We start from the raw sequence: 17,931 nt of genomic DNA, 5'->3' as shown, positions 1-17,931 counted from the left end.
TTGAAGACTCTGTTTTGTCTTCTGCAGTATCACTTTAATAACATAGTCAAAATTAGGGCTTCCCTGGTGGCTCAGATGGTAAAGTAAAGAGTCTGCCTGCAATGCAGGAGACCCAGGTTTAATTCCTGGGTCGGGAACATCCCCTGGAGAAGGATATGGCAACCCACTCCAGTATTCTTGCCTGGAAAATCAAATTGATGGAGGAGCCTGGCGGACTACAATCCATGGGGTAGCAAAGAGATGGACACGACTGAGCAACTAACACATAGTCAAAATTAAATGATAAGTCTTACTTAACAGATTACAAATCAACCATACTCCTATAATTTTTTTTTTAATTTTTTAAATAAGTAAGTCTTTGACTCTGCAAGCCCATGGACTGCAGCCAACCAGATTCCTCTGTCCATGGAATTTCCAGGCAAGAATACTGGAGTGGGTAGGCATTCCCTTCTCCAGGGCATCTTCGAGACCCAGGGATCAAACCCTGATCTCCTGCATTGCAAGCAGATTCTTTACCATGTGAGCCACTAGGGAAGCCCATAAGATGATCAGATTCCAGCCTAAAACAGCAAATACTACATGGTAGAGTAAAGAATGTATCAATGTGGAAAAACAAGATAGAAAAGTCATACAGTTATGACTAAGACTTAGAATCAAGTTCCAACCAGAGAGGCTACCCAGTAGCTGTGAGACTGTGGTAAGTTATTTAACTTCCATTAGTCTCAGTTTCTTCATCTCTAAAATAGGAATAAAAACAATGTCTACTTTACCAGGTTGTTGTGGGGATTAAATGATGGAAGTGATAAAAACAATTAGTAAAACTCCTTTGCAACAGGTGAATAATTTAAAATTGACAGTGAAGGTTTTTTTTAAAAAAACCTAGGATGTGGAAGAATCTTTACTGAATTTTCTGAGCAGAACTTTAATAAATTTGACTTAATTCCTCCAAATCAATAAAGTCCCATTACTACAGCCTACTAGCAAATGGCATCCCACTCCAGTATTCCTGCCTGGGAAATTCCATGGACAAAGGAGCCTAGTGGGCTCCAGTCCATGGAGTCACAGAGAGTTAGACATGACTGAGCACACGTGGCACACACCACAACAGCCTACATCACTTATTTAAATATGACTTTATCGCATTTTTAAGTGATGCGATAAAGGAGCAGCAGGGGTCTCTCACTTTTGATTTCTTTTTCCCCCAAAACCTCAGTATAAACAGTATGCAATAAATATATATTGACAACCTATAGAAATAACTTCCCTGGTAATCTACAGTTATAGAAAAAGCACCACCTTGGAATTAAAAAGTTTTCGAAAGTAACCAGGTGATACGATACAAGAAGTGCCCATGTGTGTGGGCCTGGCCCTTTAATAGGATCACCCCTGGAGGAGCCTTGGTCCGACAGTTGGTTCAAAGACATTTTACCCTCTTCTGGGCACCAACTGATCTCATAGCAGGGACAATAACAAAAGCCTAGCAAGTCAGCTTTAAACAGTTTCTTATCTACCTGTCATTAAACTATGAGACCCTAAAGATAAGACAGATGAATCTTTGTACTCTAACACCAAACATGTAAAACAGAGCTCCTATTTACAAAAATATGATATCTCTAAGTGAATAACAAAGAATATACTTTATAAAATCTAGTTTTTTAAAACTATTTTTTAAACCATAGTAACTAGATTAAAATGTGTAATCCTAGTTATTTAGATAAAGCAGAAAGAAATACTAAAGTTATGTGTATACACTCAAAGTAATGATTTCAAATGCAACTTTTCCCCTTAAGTTTTATAAGCAGTATTCCAACTAATATTTTATCAAGGTTTTCTTTCATAATATTCCCTCATCTTATTATATATGAACTAAAACTTTAGGCACAGACCTTAAAGGATGTCCATCTAAATTAAATATGCATTAGAAAAGATGCTAATGACACAGTAAGATCCAAAACATAAACACCTCTCTGATTTTGGTTATAACTGAAATATTTCAAAAAATGACATCAGCCTGATTATCCAGACTACTTCTTACTGCAATGAAATTAGCATAACTGCTAAATGATAAGAGCCTGTGCTACATTGATGGATTTGTGTGTAGCTGATATATTGACTGTAATGGTATGGAAACCTGGCAATAAAAAATATTTGAGGCTTCATGTAGGCATTTTCCCCTTACATGGTAGAACTAGAGACTAACACACATTTAGATTAGAATTTTAATCTGTACAGAAATGTGAAATGCAGGATGTTTTTAGCAACACTACCCTACAGTAGCATGATACTACTGTTACACTGGCCTGCCTACAAATGACTTAAAAGTACCATTGAAGTATACTATTAACAAGAAGAAGTGGTATGTTACTAATTTTTTACATTTCTTACAGCTTTTTAAAAAACAACTAGTCACTTAAAAGGCGCTTTCCAGGTGGCACAGTGGTAAAGAATCTGCCTGCCAATGCAGGAGGTGTGGGCTCAATCCCTGGGTAGGGAAGATCCTCTGGAGTAGGAAATGGCAATCCATTTCATTATTCTTGCCTGGAAAAATTCCATGGGCAGCAGAGCCTGGCGGGCTATAGTCCATGGGATTGCAAAGAGTCAGACATAACTGAGCGACTGAGCACACAGTCACTTAAAACATATCTCAAGTTTTAGAGTATTTTCTGTACAACTCGTCTGGTACAACTGATAAAATTATAAACTCAGACATACTTGACCAAACTACTCCATGCTCAAGTCCAAGATATGTTAACAATCAGATTTAAGTCTATTTCTATATAACTTATATTCAAGTTAAGATTCTAAAGCAGACCAACACTCTTAAGTTTATTGCTTATTGGCCAGATTTGAAAACTGTTTTTATTAGATTATACATTTTGTAGTTAAATATTATTTCACAGTGACTCTGGTAACCAAATTTCATTACTTAACAACCAAATGCTCCTCAAATCAGACAGACTACATTAGTGTCAGCAGAGATTGGGAGGGGTGGCAGCCTGCTTCTCAAGCGTATTCAAAACTGATATGTACAGATGGGAGCTTAAAGCCATCTTTACACCCTAACAAAAAGACAAAACTGAAATATTAGACAGAAGGGAAAAAAAATTCAACACCTATAGTGCAGTGACGTTTACTCCTTGGAAGGAAAGTTATGACCAACCTAGATAGCATATTCAAAAGCAGAGACATTACTTTGCCAACAAAGGTCCATTTAGTCAAGGCTATGGTTTTTTCTGTGGTTATGTATGGATGCGAGAGTTGGACTGTGAAGAAGGCTGAGCGCCGAAGAATTGATGCTTTTGAATTGTGGTGTTGGAGAAGACTCTTGAGGGTCCCTTGGACTGCAAGGAGATCCAACCAGTCCATTCTGAAGGAGATCAGCCCTGGGTGTTCTTTGGAAGGAATGATGCTAAAGCTGAAACTCCAGTACTTTGGCCACCTCATGCGAAGAGTTGACTCATTGGAAAAGACTCTGATGCTGGGAGGGATTGGGGGCAGGAGGAGAAGGGGATGACAGAGGATGAGATGGCTGGATGGCATCACTGACTCGATGGACATGAGTCTGGGTGAACTCTGGGAGTTGGTGATGGACAGGGAGGCCTGGCGTGCTGCGATTCATGGGGTCACAGAGTCGGACACGACTGAGCGACTGAACTGAACAGTCCCTTACAATTTTGAGGAGGAAAATGCTTGATGCTTCTATGTATTAATACACAATTCTATACAAATATAACTATAAGCCTCTATATTTCAGGGACCACAAAGATTTCCGAGCAAACAGTGATAACAATTACCATAACTGTTAAAAAGTTGACAATTTTAGTCTAAATGTAGGGGCGGGGGAGAAGAAACACTTTCAGTATCACTGAAACTCTTATAAAAAATACAAAGGTTAAGGTTATACTGGTCTTTAAAGTTTCAAAGACGATGTAATTAGACCTTCAATAACTCCAAAGTCTATTATACTACTGATTTAAAATATACTTTTCCTAAAATAATCTTCCTTGCAATGGCATGGTTTATATTACAAAAGGAAAGGAGAAAGATCTATGTAGAGCTTAGAAAAAGCTGGCAAAGCAAATTGGTTTATGTAAGTTTAAATAAAACATTCTGCTTCATTCAAGCTTACAATGCTCAATAAGGAAATCCCACGAACATTGTCTTTACAGGTGCAATGGGAGATCACAACTTGTAAAGTATGAACAAATATAAAAGCAAATGTGAAATAAGATTAGACAAATACAGGCCCAGTAGAATATAGTAAAATAATACTCAAGTTATTTAAATTTATTTGAGCCCCCAATAAAACTATGGTATACCACGTTAACTGACTTTCAGGAGTACATTAAAATACCTATACTGGTATACACAAGGTATTGATACTAAAGATACAAAGTTGAAGATGAATGAAGAATGGAACATCTATAAGGTATAACTGATAAAATAACTTAAAAATGAAAATAAGAAAACTGAACATAATGTACATACAGCAGGGGAACTTGGCCTGGTATGAGAAATCAGAGCCTGAGCAGAACGACGAGAGGTGGACAATGCAGGAAAGGGAAGTCAGGGTATCAGGCCTGAGGAGAGGTCAGAAAGGGAGCCCCATGAAGGGATACTGAGAGCCCCAGAGTGTGAGGGCATGATGGTCATCCACGGAGGAGGGTGGCCCAAAATGGGGGTTTTGCCCATAAGGGTAAAGAAGGTATTCCCTCGAAGATGCGGCCTGGCATGGAGAATTCACAGCCTGTGCAGGGTGTGGAGAGGATCTCTGTAGGGAATGAGCAGGGGAGATGTGCTAGAGCCCCAATAAATAGGATGAAGAGAGCATCCACAGAGTGGTAGCCTGGCCTGGGTGGGTGAAAACCCAATCAGGTTGATAAGGCATCCCCAGGGAGGAGTAATCCAGCATGAGGTCTCAGTCTGCGCAGGGCAAAGAAAGCCCTGAGGGAAGAGCAGCCCTCATGGGACGGCAGGGGCAAAGCAGGGTGGCTGGGGATCCACAGGGGGAGTGACCTGCTATGAGGAGTCAGAACCAAGCAGGGTAAAGAGGGAACTCTGCAGCCTCACAAGGGAATGGCCAAGCCTGAAGAAAGTGAAGAGTGTTCATGCAGAAGGTAAAGCCAATGTGTGACGTCAGAACCCACTTGCGGTGAGGAAGGCATCAGCGTGAGGAAGGAGTGACAATGGGAGAGAGGTTACATACAGGGGAACTGAATAAATAAGAAAACATATTAAGAATAATGTGAAACAGGTTACCCAATGTCAGAAAAGGGAGTTACAAATACTAGACTAAGCCTTGCGATATCAGATTACAATTGGCCATACTGGTATAAATTAGTTTCAATATCTGCATAAATAGATGTAGCTAGCTAGACAGGTAAGTAAGCAGCAAACAGATGTGCATACGTATGTATGCGCATATAGGCACACAAAGTAGGTCTGTACATAGAGCGGGACTAGGAACGGTGACACCTCAACAACATGAACACAACTACAGCCCAGATCTTGGCTTCATACTATCATTTTCAATAAAAGGAATCAGGGCTCCTTAGAGACACAGCTGCTTTCAAGGCTGGAGTAAGAAAGCTCCAGATGAGTCTGCAATACCTTATTACACCACAAAACAAAGAAGTATTCGAAGAAAGACGGAGATGCAGCAAATGATACAAAAGGTTACAGGGGCTCCCACTGGCCAAATCTGGGATACTGTGAATATTAAAATAAACAGTGATGCTGTGGTAGAGCAAACTCAGGGAGATAGTGAAAGACAGGGAAGCCTGGTGTGCTGCAGTTCATGGGGCTGCAAGGAGTCAGACACGACTTAGCAACTGAACAACAAGGTAGACTAATGACCCTCAAAGATATTCACATCTTAATTTCTAAAACCTTCGAACATATTAGGTTACACAGCAAAGGGAAATTAAGGTAGCTAATCAATGACCTTAAATAGGGAGATTGTACTGCGTTATCTAATGGGCCCATTGTAATCACAATGGTCACTCAAAGTGGAAGAAAGAGGCAGAAAGTCAGAGGGAAATAGAGCAAAGCAGAAAAGTCACAATTTTTACCTTGAAGAAGGAAGAGGGACAAGGAATTCAGGTAGCTGCTAAAAGCTGGAAGAGGCAAGGAAATGGATTCTCTCCTATAGCATCCAAAAAGGAATGCAGTCCTGATTTTACCCTTTGATTTCGATCCACAGTTTTACCAGTCCAATGAGACTGCCAACTAAAAACACTGTAAGTTGATAAACTTGTGTTGTTTTAAGATACCAAATTTGTGGCGTTTTAAGATACCAAATTTGTGGCAATCAAGCTAATACAGGATGGGTAAAACCCATCAGATAAAATGGCGAGTAGTGAGTTGATACAGATATATAGACATAAATAGATAACAGACAAATGGGTGCAGAGAATAGAGAGTTTGATGGAGACAAAGTCATCTACATGGCTCAGAGGACTTAGCCACAAAGCACTTATTAAACAGCAGCAGGGAAGCCTGGCAAACACTACCTTAATCATATGACCAAAGTGATCAGCAGCAGCAACGGAACACATTAAAACCATGTGTCACCTGATGGACTACACACTGAGAAAAACACGGCGTCAATTCTGTGATATACACAACATGAATCTCATCAGAAGTAAATATTAGATAACCCAAACTGAAGGTCATATGACAAAAATAAATGACCTATAATCTTAAAAAGTGTTAAGATTAAGAAAGCTAAAGAAAGATGGATCAAACTAGAAACTAAGGAGATACAGCAACTAAACAGAATATGTGATTCTGAACTAGACCCTTTGCTATAATTTAGGATATGATTGGGACAACTGGTGAAACTTGATGGTATCTGAAGAAACTAGATGGTAAAAAAATGTGTCAATGTCAATTTTAATTTTCTATCTTGAAGAGCTATGTTGCAGTTATGCAGGAGATCTTCATTGCAGAAAACACACAGGGAAGTATTGGGGGTAATAAGGCATCAAGTTAGCAACTTACTCTCAAACATTTTAAGGGGGAAAAAAATTCTCTACACAGTACTTGTAACTTTTCAGTTAGCCTGAGAATGTTTTAAAAGGAAAATCAATAAATGAATCAAAGAAAGAAGTAAAATAAAATTCATAAATGCCCTCTCATAAAATGCTCTTGATTACATAAACTGATAAACTTTTCTTTATAAGTAATTTAGGCAATATGTTGAGAAATTTTTAGTCTTAAATATGAATTATAGGGAATTCCCTGGGGGTCCCTTGTGATTCAGCTGGTAAAGAATCCACCTGCAATGCGGGAGACCTGGGTTCGATCCCTGGGTTGGGAAGATCCCCTGGAGAAGGGAAAGGCTACCCACTCCAGTATTCTGGCCTGGAGAATTCCATGGACTGTATATAGTCCATGGTGTTACAGAGTCGGACACAACTGAGCAAGTTCCACTTTCACTGGTGGTCCAGTAATTAGGATTTTGTGCTTCCACTGCAGAAGAACCAGTTCAATCCCTGGTGGGGAACTAAGATCCCGCAAGTCATGAGGGATAGCTAATAAATAATTTTTAAAAATTGTTATGACCTTTGACCCAATAAGTTTATCTCTGGTAATCTGGCCAAAGAAAATAATTCAAAACAAGTTCAATTTACATAGATATTACTTTCAGTAGTACTTATAACAGCAAAAATGTTTAACCACTGAGGAATCCTATTAATGGGAAATTCGTACCAACTACTATTCACATTAAAAAAGAAAATTCTATGCCAGTGAAAATAATATATAAAGAGATTTGAATAACATGAAAAAAATGTTCATGCTCTAACACCTACAAAGAGAATTTTGGCAATATCATCAAAATGACAAACATGTATTCCTTTTCACTCAGAGATTCCAGTGCTAGGGTTTTATCCTACTGATTTATACACACATACACAAAAGACTGTAAGTTGCTTACATATTGAAAGGTTTTTACCACTACATTGTTTGTAGCATCAAAAACGTACATGTTTCAACTAAATGATCAAGTCAGAAAAATTACGATACATCTATAAAACAGAATATTCTGTGGTTACAAAAAAGATAATAAGGAAGCTCTTTATGTACTATCGCAGAAGTCTCTCCACAATATTAAATGAAAAGAACAAGCTGCAAGAGTGCGCCTAAAATTAGGAATATGTATATTATACACACACACTGCCTTCAGAAGAATGTACAAGAAAAGAAAGCACTGCTGCTGCTGCTGCTGCTAAGTCGCTTCAGTTGTGTCTGACTCTGTGCGACCCCAGAGACAGCAGCCCACCAGGCTCCCCCGTCCCTGGGATTCTCCAGGCAAGAACACTGGAGTGGGTTGCCATTTCCTTCTCCAAAAGAAAGCACTAGTTGCCTCCAAAGAAGGTAACCAGGTAGGTGAGAGAGACTTTTTACTATTTTTTTCCTTTCTATGCTTTTTGCATTTTTTAGCATGTGACATATGTTTCCTTTTAAATTAATTAAGCCTAATGTTTAAAATTTAATAAACAATTTATAAAAATACATAAAGAAAGGTACTTGCCTATCTTTCATATTTTCCATTGATCCTGTATTATTTAATCAGAGATTTAATATATTACTTTAAAAACTGACAGGATTAGGCATGACTACCTAGGAAAAAACATGGCTAAAATGTGTAAAATCATAGGTAAAAATGAAAGAAAAAAATTTAAAGGCTCATATTTTATTACTGCTACTCCATATTACTTGAAAAAAGCCAAACAGAAACTTAAAATACTCTAACCTTTCATAAAGCATACTATTACCCCAAATCCATGTTCCCATTTCATTCTTCATTTCAAAAAATCTGTTTCACTGAATGGCGAAGATTCACATGTGCCCTGTGTGCTCAGCTGTGTGGGACTCTTGGTGACTCCATGGACTGCAGCCTGCCAGGCTCTTCTGCCCATGGGATTTCCCAGGTAAGAATCCTAGAATGGGTTGCCATTTCCTCCTCCAGGGGATCTTCCTGACCCAGGGATGGAACCTGTGTCTCTTGTTTCTCCTGCACTGTAGGTGGATTCTTGACAACTGTGCTACCACATAGATAATGCTAAGAAACAAAGTCTTTCTCTCTGGTCTGTTAAAAAAAAAAAAAGAAGAAAGCCTTAAAACAACCAATGGAGACTTCCTTGGTGGTCCAGTGGTTAAGAATCTGCCTGCCAATACAGGCGACATGGGTTCAATCCCTGGTCCAGGAAGATTCCACAGGCTGCAGGACAACCAAGTCCATTCACCACAACTACTGAGCCTGAGCACCCCAGGCCAGTGCTCTACATCAAGAGAAGCCTCCACAATGTGAAGCCCCTGCCCCACAACTAGAGAGGAGCCTCCACCTGCCACTAGAGAAAGCCCTCATGCAGCCATGGAGACCCAGCGCAGCCATAAATACATAATATGTATTTTTTAATGCCAATATTTTCTTTCTATTTATTGTTTTTGAAGTTGGAATTATAAATAAAATCTATCCTATCTTAGAGTAACAGAATATGAGTTTAGGTAGGAACTCAGAGAGAGGCCAGCTATGTAGACAGAAGAGTTCTTGTTCCCATTCCCACTTCAGTGTGGCAGTCTGTAATCCACGGGAGACTCTCTGCTTCTCTTTCATCCTAAGCACACAGCCTGAAAAACAGATACTTAAAACCACGATCACCAGTGAGTCACATCCTAATTGCTAATGAAACAAATGAAAATGAGAGAAATGAAGGGTAGATCTAGGAAGAGACTAGTAAAGCTATAGGAAAGAAGTTAAACTGCAAGAGACCAGATCAGCTGACACTTCTCCGTATCTGGGTTTAAACCTGGGAATAACCTAAACACTAAGCTCCCCAGCATCGAAGGGTAAGGACTTCATTCAACAGAAATAAATCAGCTCTCTTTCCAAAAGCTGTTGCCTGATGTTAAGTGACATGATCAAGAACTGAAACCAGGTCTAGATTCTCAATCTAAATGCTATACTGTCTCTATCCTAACAAAGTAAGCCTATTTCTTCACCTGGAATATGTATAGGTTTCATTTCAACTTTGTTGTGATACACAAAGGATACAAAGATAGTTTAATATAATAGGGCACTACTTCTCCTAGTAGTAGCAACTGCAATACAGGGGAACAGACAAACCCGCGTTACTCTACCATTCACCACCTCAATATCCGCCTCGAAGAGAAGAGGAAAGAGGAATTTTGCATTCATATCCAAACCACTTCAAAACATTTTGCCTCTTTCAGTTAAATGCCTTCTATTATAACCCTGCAAGTTAATAGGCAACCTTATATTTCATCTTTTTTCATCAATAAAACAGGGAGACGCATGTACTGCTTGGAAACCCCCTTTTAAAGTGGTATCATAATAAAATGCATTAAAAAAAAATAAAACTCTGAAAAGACAACACAGCAGCTTAACACCTCAAAATATCGCCAGATTAATTTAAGATTAAATATATACAGATCATTCCCAAATGACAGTTTGCATGGAATGATTCTGCAGAGCAATCTGCTTTAAACTGAGGTACTCCAATGCCAACATCTTCCAATTCTCTGTGCCACAAGAAGCCAAGATAACACCTAATTAGAAACTGACCTAAATTTTCTTTTAAAAAGTATTTTATAACTACACAGAAGCACTGATGTATCTGGCAATTCACAATACTACATATTGTGTTTTATTATGTTTAAACATTTCACTTAGTAGAAACTTGTTATTCAATTCTACTTGCTATGTAATTCTAAAGCAAATATCAGCTGAGAACAGAACTGTCTCCTAAACCTTACTTAACAGCAAAAGAGCTAATTACTTTTCCTGGTTATTTTCACAATGGATACTGTTTAAACCTGCTTGGTTAATCAGTAAATATTCATTGATCAGGATCTAAGGACCAAATACTGCTTACATCAAAAGGTATTTAGACATAAGGAAAATACATAGTTAAATTCATTTAAAGTACTTCAGGGGAGCTGATGCAATTAAAATAAAATTGGAAAAATTATTACCAGTAAGTTAAAAAAACTATTGTTAAAATAGCTAGTGACAGTCTAGAATTTCTAAATACTCACTTGTAGCAGGTAAGAACTTCCTGGATCTAACAAGCTTACAGCCTCATTTTGCATTGTGTTCTGTTGTGTAATCGCATCTTCTCGTTTCCGCTCTTTCTGCCCAGCTTCGTCATCTTCATATTCATCTAAGCACTGAAAGAAAGAATAGTTTTCATTTTATTTCTATATAATATTAATAAAATGTTTTTATTAAAAGTATGTGAAGATAAATTTGATAGCAAATAGAAATATGGAGCATTCAGAAACTACACAATACAAGTGTTCCTTTCAACAACAGGTGCATTTAATTCCTATAAACTAAATTATCTACTTAAAACCCAAACCTCCACATTCACACCTGTCAACATCTTTTCTCGAGGCTCTAACCACTAGTGACAGGGTTTGCTTAAAGCTAGGGTTCATTTATTCTGTATCACTCTATCTTCAAGTACATAGACTGTGTATCTTAAAGTACTTTTTGGAGGGTAATAACAGACACACAGAAGGCAATGGCACCCCACTCCAGTACTCTTGCCTAGAAAATCCCATGGACAGAGGAGCCTGGTAGGCTGTGGTCCATGGGGTCGCTAAGAGTCAGACATGACTGAGCGACTTCACTTTCACTTTTCACTTTCATGCATTGGAGAAGGAAATGGCAACCCACTCCAGTGTTCTTGCCTGGAGAATCCCAGGGATGGGGGAGCCTGGTGGGCTGCCGTCTATGGGGTCGCACAGAGTCAGACACGACTGAAGCGACTTAGCAGCAGCAACAGACACACCACACAGACACAGAATGCAGAATCTAATGGGAAGATGTGTACGCATGTGTGTGTATGTGCATAGATAACTCAATGATAGTGGCCCTTTTTCTACCTTAGTAGTACCTATGAGTATTTTCACTTCAAGAGTAAATCTTCAACAAAAGACTCTGTGGAACTTGTAACTTAAAAAATGAGTTTAATTTGGAATTGCAAATACAGAAAAAAGAATTTCAGATGATGGGAAGAGCATATGAAAAGGCTTGCATGATAAAGGACTGTTTAAAAATTGAATCAACACCTGCATTATCTACCTCCAGGCTTCATACATGGGGGGAAAAAAAACCCACAAACAGAAAACAAAACTCTATCCACTACACCCAATGTGAAATGGTGGTCATCTAATCCTTGTAACTGAACACATTCTTAACCAATACAGTGCCTTTGTGTGTTCTAAAAGAGACAAAAAATAAATAATGTCTCTGCAGGCACTCTGAGATATACCAATGGCAGGACAGCAGGAAAGGCAATAGGATTTACATATTGTGCAGAGAAAGACTGAAGCCACTATGCAAAGCAAGGGTCACTGGAGCTTACAGTATAGGAGAACACAGAAAATCAGCGGCACATTCACAGACACAGGGGCCATGGGGCGGGTATGGAAGAAGCATCTGCTGAGACGCAGTCTTACATCAAGATGTTATGGAGAGAAAGCTGGGGGATGGAATGGAAGGGATGAATTAAAAAAACAGGTAGGTTGAGATTCCAGAAAATGCTCAGGGTCCCTCCTGTAATGCAACTAACTGTGTACAGGTGTCACCTGGCCCTCATCTCCTCAATCTGTGGGAACTGGGGCTTAGGTAACTGGTACAAGACACATGATAAGATTGTGGCTGCTGCTATTGCTGTAACAAACTGTTCTTGACTCTGACCCAGGAGACTAGTGTCTTCTACCAGGATCCATGAACCCATAGGAGGCTAACTTGTTAGCCTATGAGAGGCTAAGATCTCAGATCCTTTAAAGTTCTTGACAGAGGCGAGTAATAGAAAGGCATATGCTCTGTTCACAAAGAAATTCAGATAATAAATAGCCTTAGAAGTCTGCACTTTTCATTACATAACATGGAAAGATGTTCTAGTGATACAATTCCCTGGAATATAAATAAAACATGATCAAGGCTGACTTGGGGCAGGAACTTGTACCAGCAGTTCAGAGTTCTGATTAATAGGGACAGGGACCAAAAGTGGAAAGACTAGTTAAACAACACAGTAGGCAATGTGGTCCTACGAAAAATGATATATTTGGGAATTCCCTGTCAATCCAGTGGTTAAGACTCAGTGCTTTCACTTCTGGGGCCCACATTCAATCCCTGGTTGGGGAACTAAGATCCCACAAGCCATGCAGCAGGGGCAAAAAAAAAAAAAAAAAAAAAAGATATATCTGAGGTAGGAGACAGACTCAATAAAAGAAATCTAGTAAAGGGTACCAAAGTTTAAGAAATTAATACTGATTAGAAGAAGAATCTCTCTTAGGACTTTTAAAAAGATTTCTTCAAACCAACAGATAAATGTTTTATGCCAAAATAACAACAAAATTTAAAAGCAAAGCCAGACTTAAGACATTGATGTCCACTATCAACACAGATGTTAGCATCACTCTGGAAGTGCTATCTGATAAAACCAGGGAAGAGGAATAAGAGATTTCAGCATTAGAAATAAATTTTCATCATTTCAAGTGTATGAAAACTTATGATGCTAGAAAAGAGAACGGAGTACAGGACAAGAGGTCAACAGAGGCTTCCCAGGGGGCGCTAGTGGTAAATAACCCGCCTGCCAATGCAGGTGATGCAAGAGACACAGGTTCAATCCCTGGGTCAGGAAGATTCCTGGAGAAGGAAATGGCAACCCATTCCAATATTCTTGCCTGGAAAATTCCACGGACAGAGGAGCCTGGCAGGTTACAGTTTATGGGGTCGTAAAGAGTTGGACACAACTAAGTAACTAACACTTTCACTTCACAAAGAAAGAAATGTTGGTGGAGGTATTAAAATGAGTTCTATGTTAGATTAAAAAATTATGAGAATTTGGAATTTGGAATCTGAGAGACCAAGATTCAAATTCCAGGTTGGTCACTTAAAATAGTAATAGCATCTAATAGTAACTGAGTATCATCTAGGTGCGTAGACCACTGTGAAACACTGACAGCTAGTACTTCAAACACAACTAATTTTCATAAAAAGCACAGGAGGTATGTACTACTTTATATAAGAAGAATGTGAGGATTAGAATTAAATAAGAGGCTGAAGGACACAAAGTTATTGAGGGGTGCAGTCAGAACTCCAGCCCAAGCCATTTAAAGACAAACCACAAACTCAGTTTTCCAACTACCACATATGACCTATTTATCATTCATGAAATCCATTTACTGCACCATAACCCAGAGTTTAAACGAAGAAAAAAGACAGAAAATATCAGTGAGCACTTTTCAGTGGAATTCTGGTTTCATATTATTTGTGAGGGTCTTAGGTCACCTTGCAGAACACAAAATTACTGGAAGTTACAGGACAAATGGAGTAGCTAAGAGCTAACTATTGTTATAGCTGGATAATAGTTATATAAAGATTCATCTACTCTGTAGTTCTGTATATGTTAAGATTTTTACTTTTTTTTTTTTTTTCCATTTTAAAGGGACTTCTAGGAATTCTATCAGGTCTCATTTCCATGTTTATTTCAGTCATTGACAGCAGACCAAACTTCCCCAGGTCTCACCCCAACACTGACACAGACTCTTCTTTCCATACTGCCCGGTACACTCCTTAATCTGACCCAGTCCTTTGTCCCTCCTCTCCCTTCTAAATCATCCCTTAGTGCCCTCTGGAATTCCTCCTGATTAACATTTTGCTTTTCTCAGCTACAGAATGAAACTTTGTTGGCTCCTTGAAAAAGACCTTTCTCCAGTAAGTTTCACTCAACTTGAAGCTATTTGTTTTTGAAGTTCTTTCATATCTTTGGGCCTGGTGAAAGGATTCCCTATTCTTTGACTGTTTCTCTGGCCAATGATTCTTATTCAGTCAATACCACTCCCTCAGAAGCAGGCAATTTTGTGGAGGAATTTCTGCTCATGTTGATAATTTTTAAATATATATTACTTGTTTATGGATCAGAAGCATGAAATGGATATCTTGCATAATTTAAAAATGTATAATTTGAAAAATTAGTCCCTCTAAGAAAGAACTGACTCACATTCCATCCAAATGTAGACTGTAATACTGAACAGCCATGCAGAAGAAAAATCTATTTGTAATTTAGTCAGTTCAGTTACTCAGCCGTGTCCCACTTTTTGCAACCTCATGGACTGCAGCACACCAGGCCTCCCTGTCCATCACCAGCTCCCAGAGTTTACTCAAACTCATGTCCATTGAGTCGGTGATGCCATCCAAGCATCTCATCCTCTGTCGTCCCTTCTCCTCCCACCTTCAGTCTTTCACCAGCTCCCAGAGTTTACTCAAACTCATGTCCATTGAGTCGGTGATGCCATCCAAGCATCTCATCCTCTGTCGTCCCTTCTCCTCCCACCTTCAGTCTTTCACCAGCTCCCAGAGTTTACTCAAACTCATGTCCATTGAGTCGGTGATGCCATCCAACCATCTCATCCTCTGTCGTCCCTTCTCCACCCGCCTTCAGTCTTTCCCAGAGTCAGGGTCTTTTCCAATGAGTCAGCTTTTCACATCAGGCGGCCAAACTTCTGGAGTTTCAGCTTCAGCATCAGTCCTTCCAATGAATGCTCAGGACTGATTTCCTCTAGGATGGACTGGTTGGATCTCCTTGAAGTCCAGGGGACTCTAAAGAGTTTTCTCCAACACCACAGTTCAAAAGTATCAATTCTTTGGTGCTCAGCTTTCTTTATAGTCCAACTCTCACATCCATATATGACTACTGGAAAAACCACAGCTTTGACACTTAGACGAACTTCTGCTGGCAAAGTAATGTCTATGCTTTTTAATATGCTGCCTAGGTTGGTCATTCTTCCAAGGAGCGTTTTTTAATTTCATGGCTGCAGTCACCATCTGCAGTGATCTTGGAGCACAAAAATTACCTGAGCCTAAACACATTTTATGGGGGTGGGGGGAAGGTGTTGGGGGTAGAGGTTTCAGGATTTTAAATTACATGCGGATTTTTTCCCAAAAGATAACTAACCTTTAAAAGAAGAGAATAAGATATTTCATTTTTGTTAATAATAATTTTTTTTAAGTTGCTCAACATTTTGGAAAATGTCACTGGCAGCAAAGCTATTTGTGGTATTTGACTCACTAATAAAACACACTTTTATCAGTCCAAAAAAAGGTTTTTAAAATATCAAACATTTAGTAAGGTCAAAGACCAAAATAACTAAAGACGACCCATTTCACGATAGCTTTTCACTACCAATTTTAAAAAGGAGATTCCCACAGAACTCAGGAATCCAGAAAAAAGCAACCAACATATCATTTGCCTACTTTAAACACAACATGTATTAACTTATTTTTTCTTTCTTCACAATAACCTTTTTAAATGCTTCTAGTATACGGAGAGGGGCTTCTACGGCGACACTAATGGTAAAGAACCTGCTGACCAATGGGGGAGACAGAAGAGATGCAGGTTCGATCCCTGGGTCAGCAGGATCTCCTGGAGAAGCACATGGCAACCTACTCCAGTCTTCTTGCTTGGAGAATCCCAGGGACAGAGGAGCCTGGAGGTTACAGTCCATACAGTCTCAAGCGTCTGACATTACTGAAGCGACTTGGCGTGCTTACATATATGGAGAAGAGATATTCAACAGAGCTTTGTACTTACATCAATTAGAATTCTTGGACAGTAAAGGTATACCTAAGCACAACAATCATCACTCAGAGCTATTATTTTTCTGAAACTATGCACATTCAACTAAAGAAAGTACAATTTTTATAAATGTCATATGCATTAGGAATTATTTAATTTTTAATACAATAAATGCCTAAGCCAAGTTTTGAACACTTCCATAATTAGAATAAATTGTGTGGTCTACTATCTAGTTTTTGGAAAACCTAGCTCGAGACTGGAGAAGGCACTGGCGACCCCCTCCAGTACTCTCGCCTAGAAAATCCCATGGATGGAGGAGCCTGGTGGGCTGCAGTCCATGGGGTTGCTGAGGTGGACACGACTGAGCGACTTCACTTTCACTTTTCACTTTCATGCACTGGAGAAGGAAATGGCAACCCTCTCCAGTGTTCTTGCCTGGAGAATCCTAGGCACAGGGGAGCCTGGTGGGCTGCCGTCTATGGGGTCGCACAGAGTCGGACACGACTGAAGCGACTTAGCAGCAGCAGCAACAGCTAGAGACTGCTTCACATTCCTTTTTCTTATTTATTCCCTATCATAAGTGAGGAATCTTATAAATGAATCGAACAATTCATTCACCTCCAAACACTAGTTCATAAAATCCATTTAAAAATATTAGTTCCCTTAATTTTCAGAATCCCCCCCCCAAAATGTAATACCATATTTTTCTTTCCAAATGCCTCAGTCTCTGTGATCTATGCACATCTGATCCTAATACAAGGAATCCATACAGATTCTTCAGGTGTTTTAGTTTTTCAGTAAATTTTTGCACAATTACTTCTCTATAAGATGATAAGACTAGGGAATAGCAGTACATTTTCATCATATGAACCAGAACAAGGAACATAATTACAACAGAACTAAACACTCAAGTAAGCTTAATTGTATCAATGTACCATAAATCATACAAATGTGGCTCTAAAAGCATGCTCATTTCCCTTCACATTTAGAAGAAAATCAATTAAGCAATCTAAGCAAAGCTTTTGGAAAAAAGAAATAACTACATAGCTCCAGGGGAGGGGAAAAAATTCTGTATTTGGGATCACACAATTATAAACCACGAATTTGGATAAGTGACTGTGTTCCCCAAAATGAAAGTTACTATGTCCAGGAAAGGTATTAGGAGAGTTTAAAGACAGATCCCACTTGCTTTCTTCTACCGGCACCACTGTTGCTTTATCTGCCTCCCTCTTGGTAATACACTTTTTTCCATCCTCCATTAGTCCTTTATCTAGCATACACTACTCTGTCATCACTCAACCTCTGCCTAGCT

At 39.0% G+C, this 17,931-nt stretch overlaps 1 protein-coding gene across 2 annotated transcripts in view; it reads right to left on the bottom strand.

The window, feature by feature from the left end:
• PAWR (pro-apoptotic WT1 regulator) overlaps window positions 1-17,931 on the bottom strand; it is a 129,240-nt gene that overhangs the window by 37,102 nt on the left and 74,207 nt on the right. For both annotated transcript variants that reach the window (XM_055587080.1, XM_055587085.1), the window contains exon 3: window positions 11,065-11,196. In XM_055587080.1, the coding sequence (XP_055443055.1) occupies window positions 11,065-11,196 (132 nt within the window). The remainder of the gene's footprint in view (window positions 1-11,064; window positions 11,197-17,931) is intronic.

This window comes from Bubalus kerabau, chromosome 1 (genome assembly GCF_029407905.1).
Source record: "Bubalus kerabau isolate K-KA32 ecotype Philippines breed swamp buffalo chromosome 1, PCC_UOA_SB_1v2, whole genome shotgun sequence".
Lineage (NCBI taxonomy): Eukaryota > Metazoa > Chordata > Mammalia > Artiodactyla > Bovidae > Bubalus > Bubalus kerabau.
The sequence above is the reverse complement of the archived record's forward strand: the minus strand, read 5'-3'. Positions and strand labels throughout refer to the sequence as shown.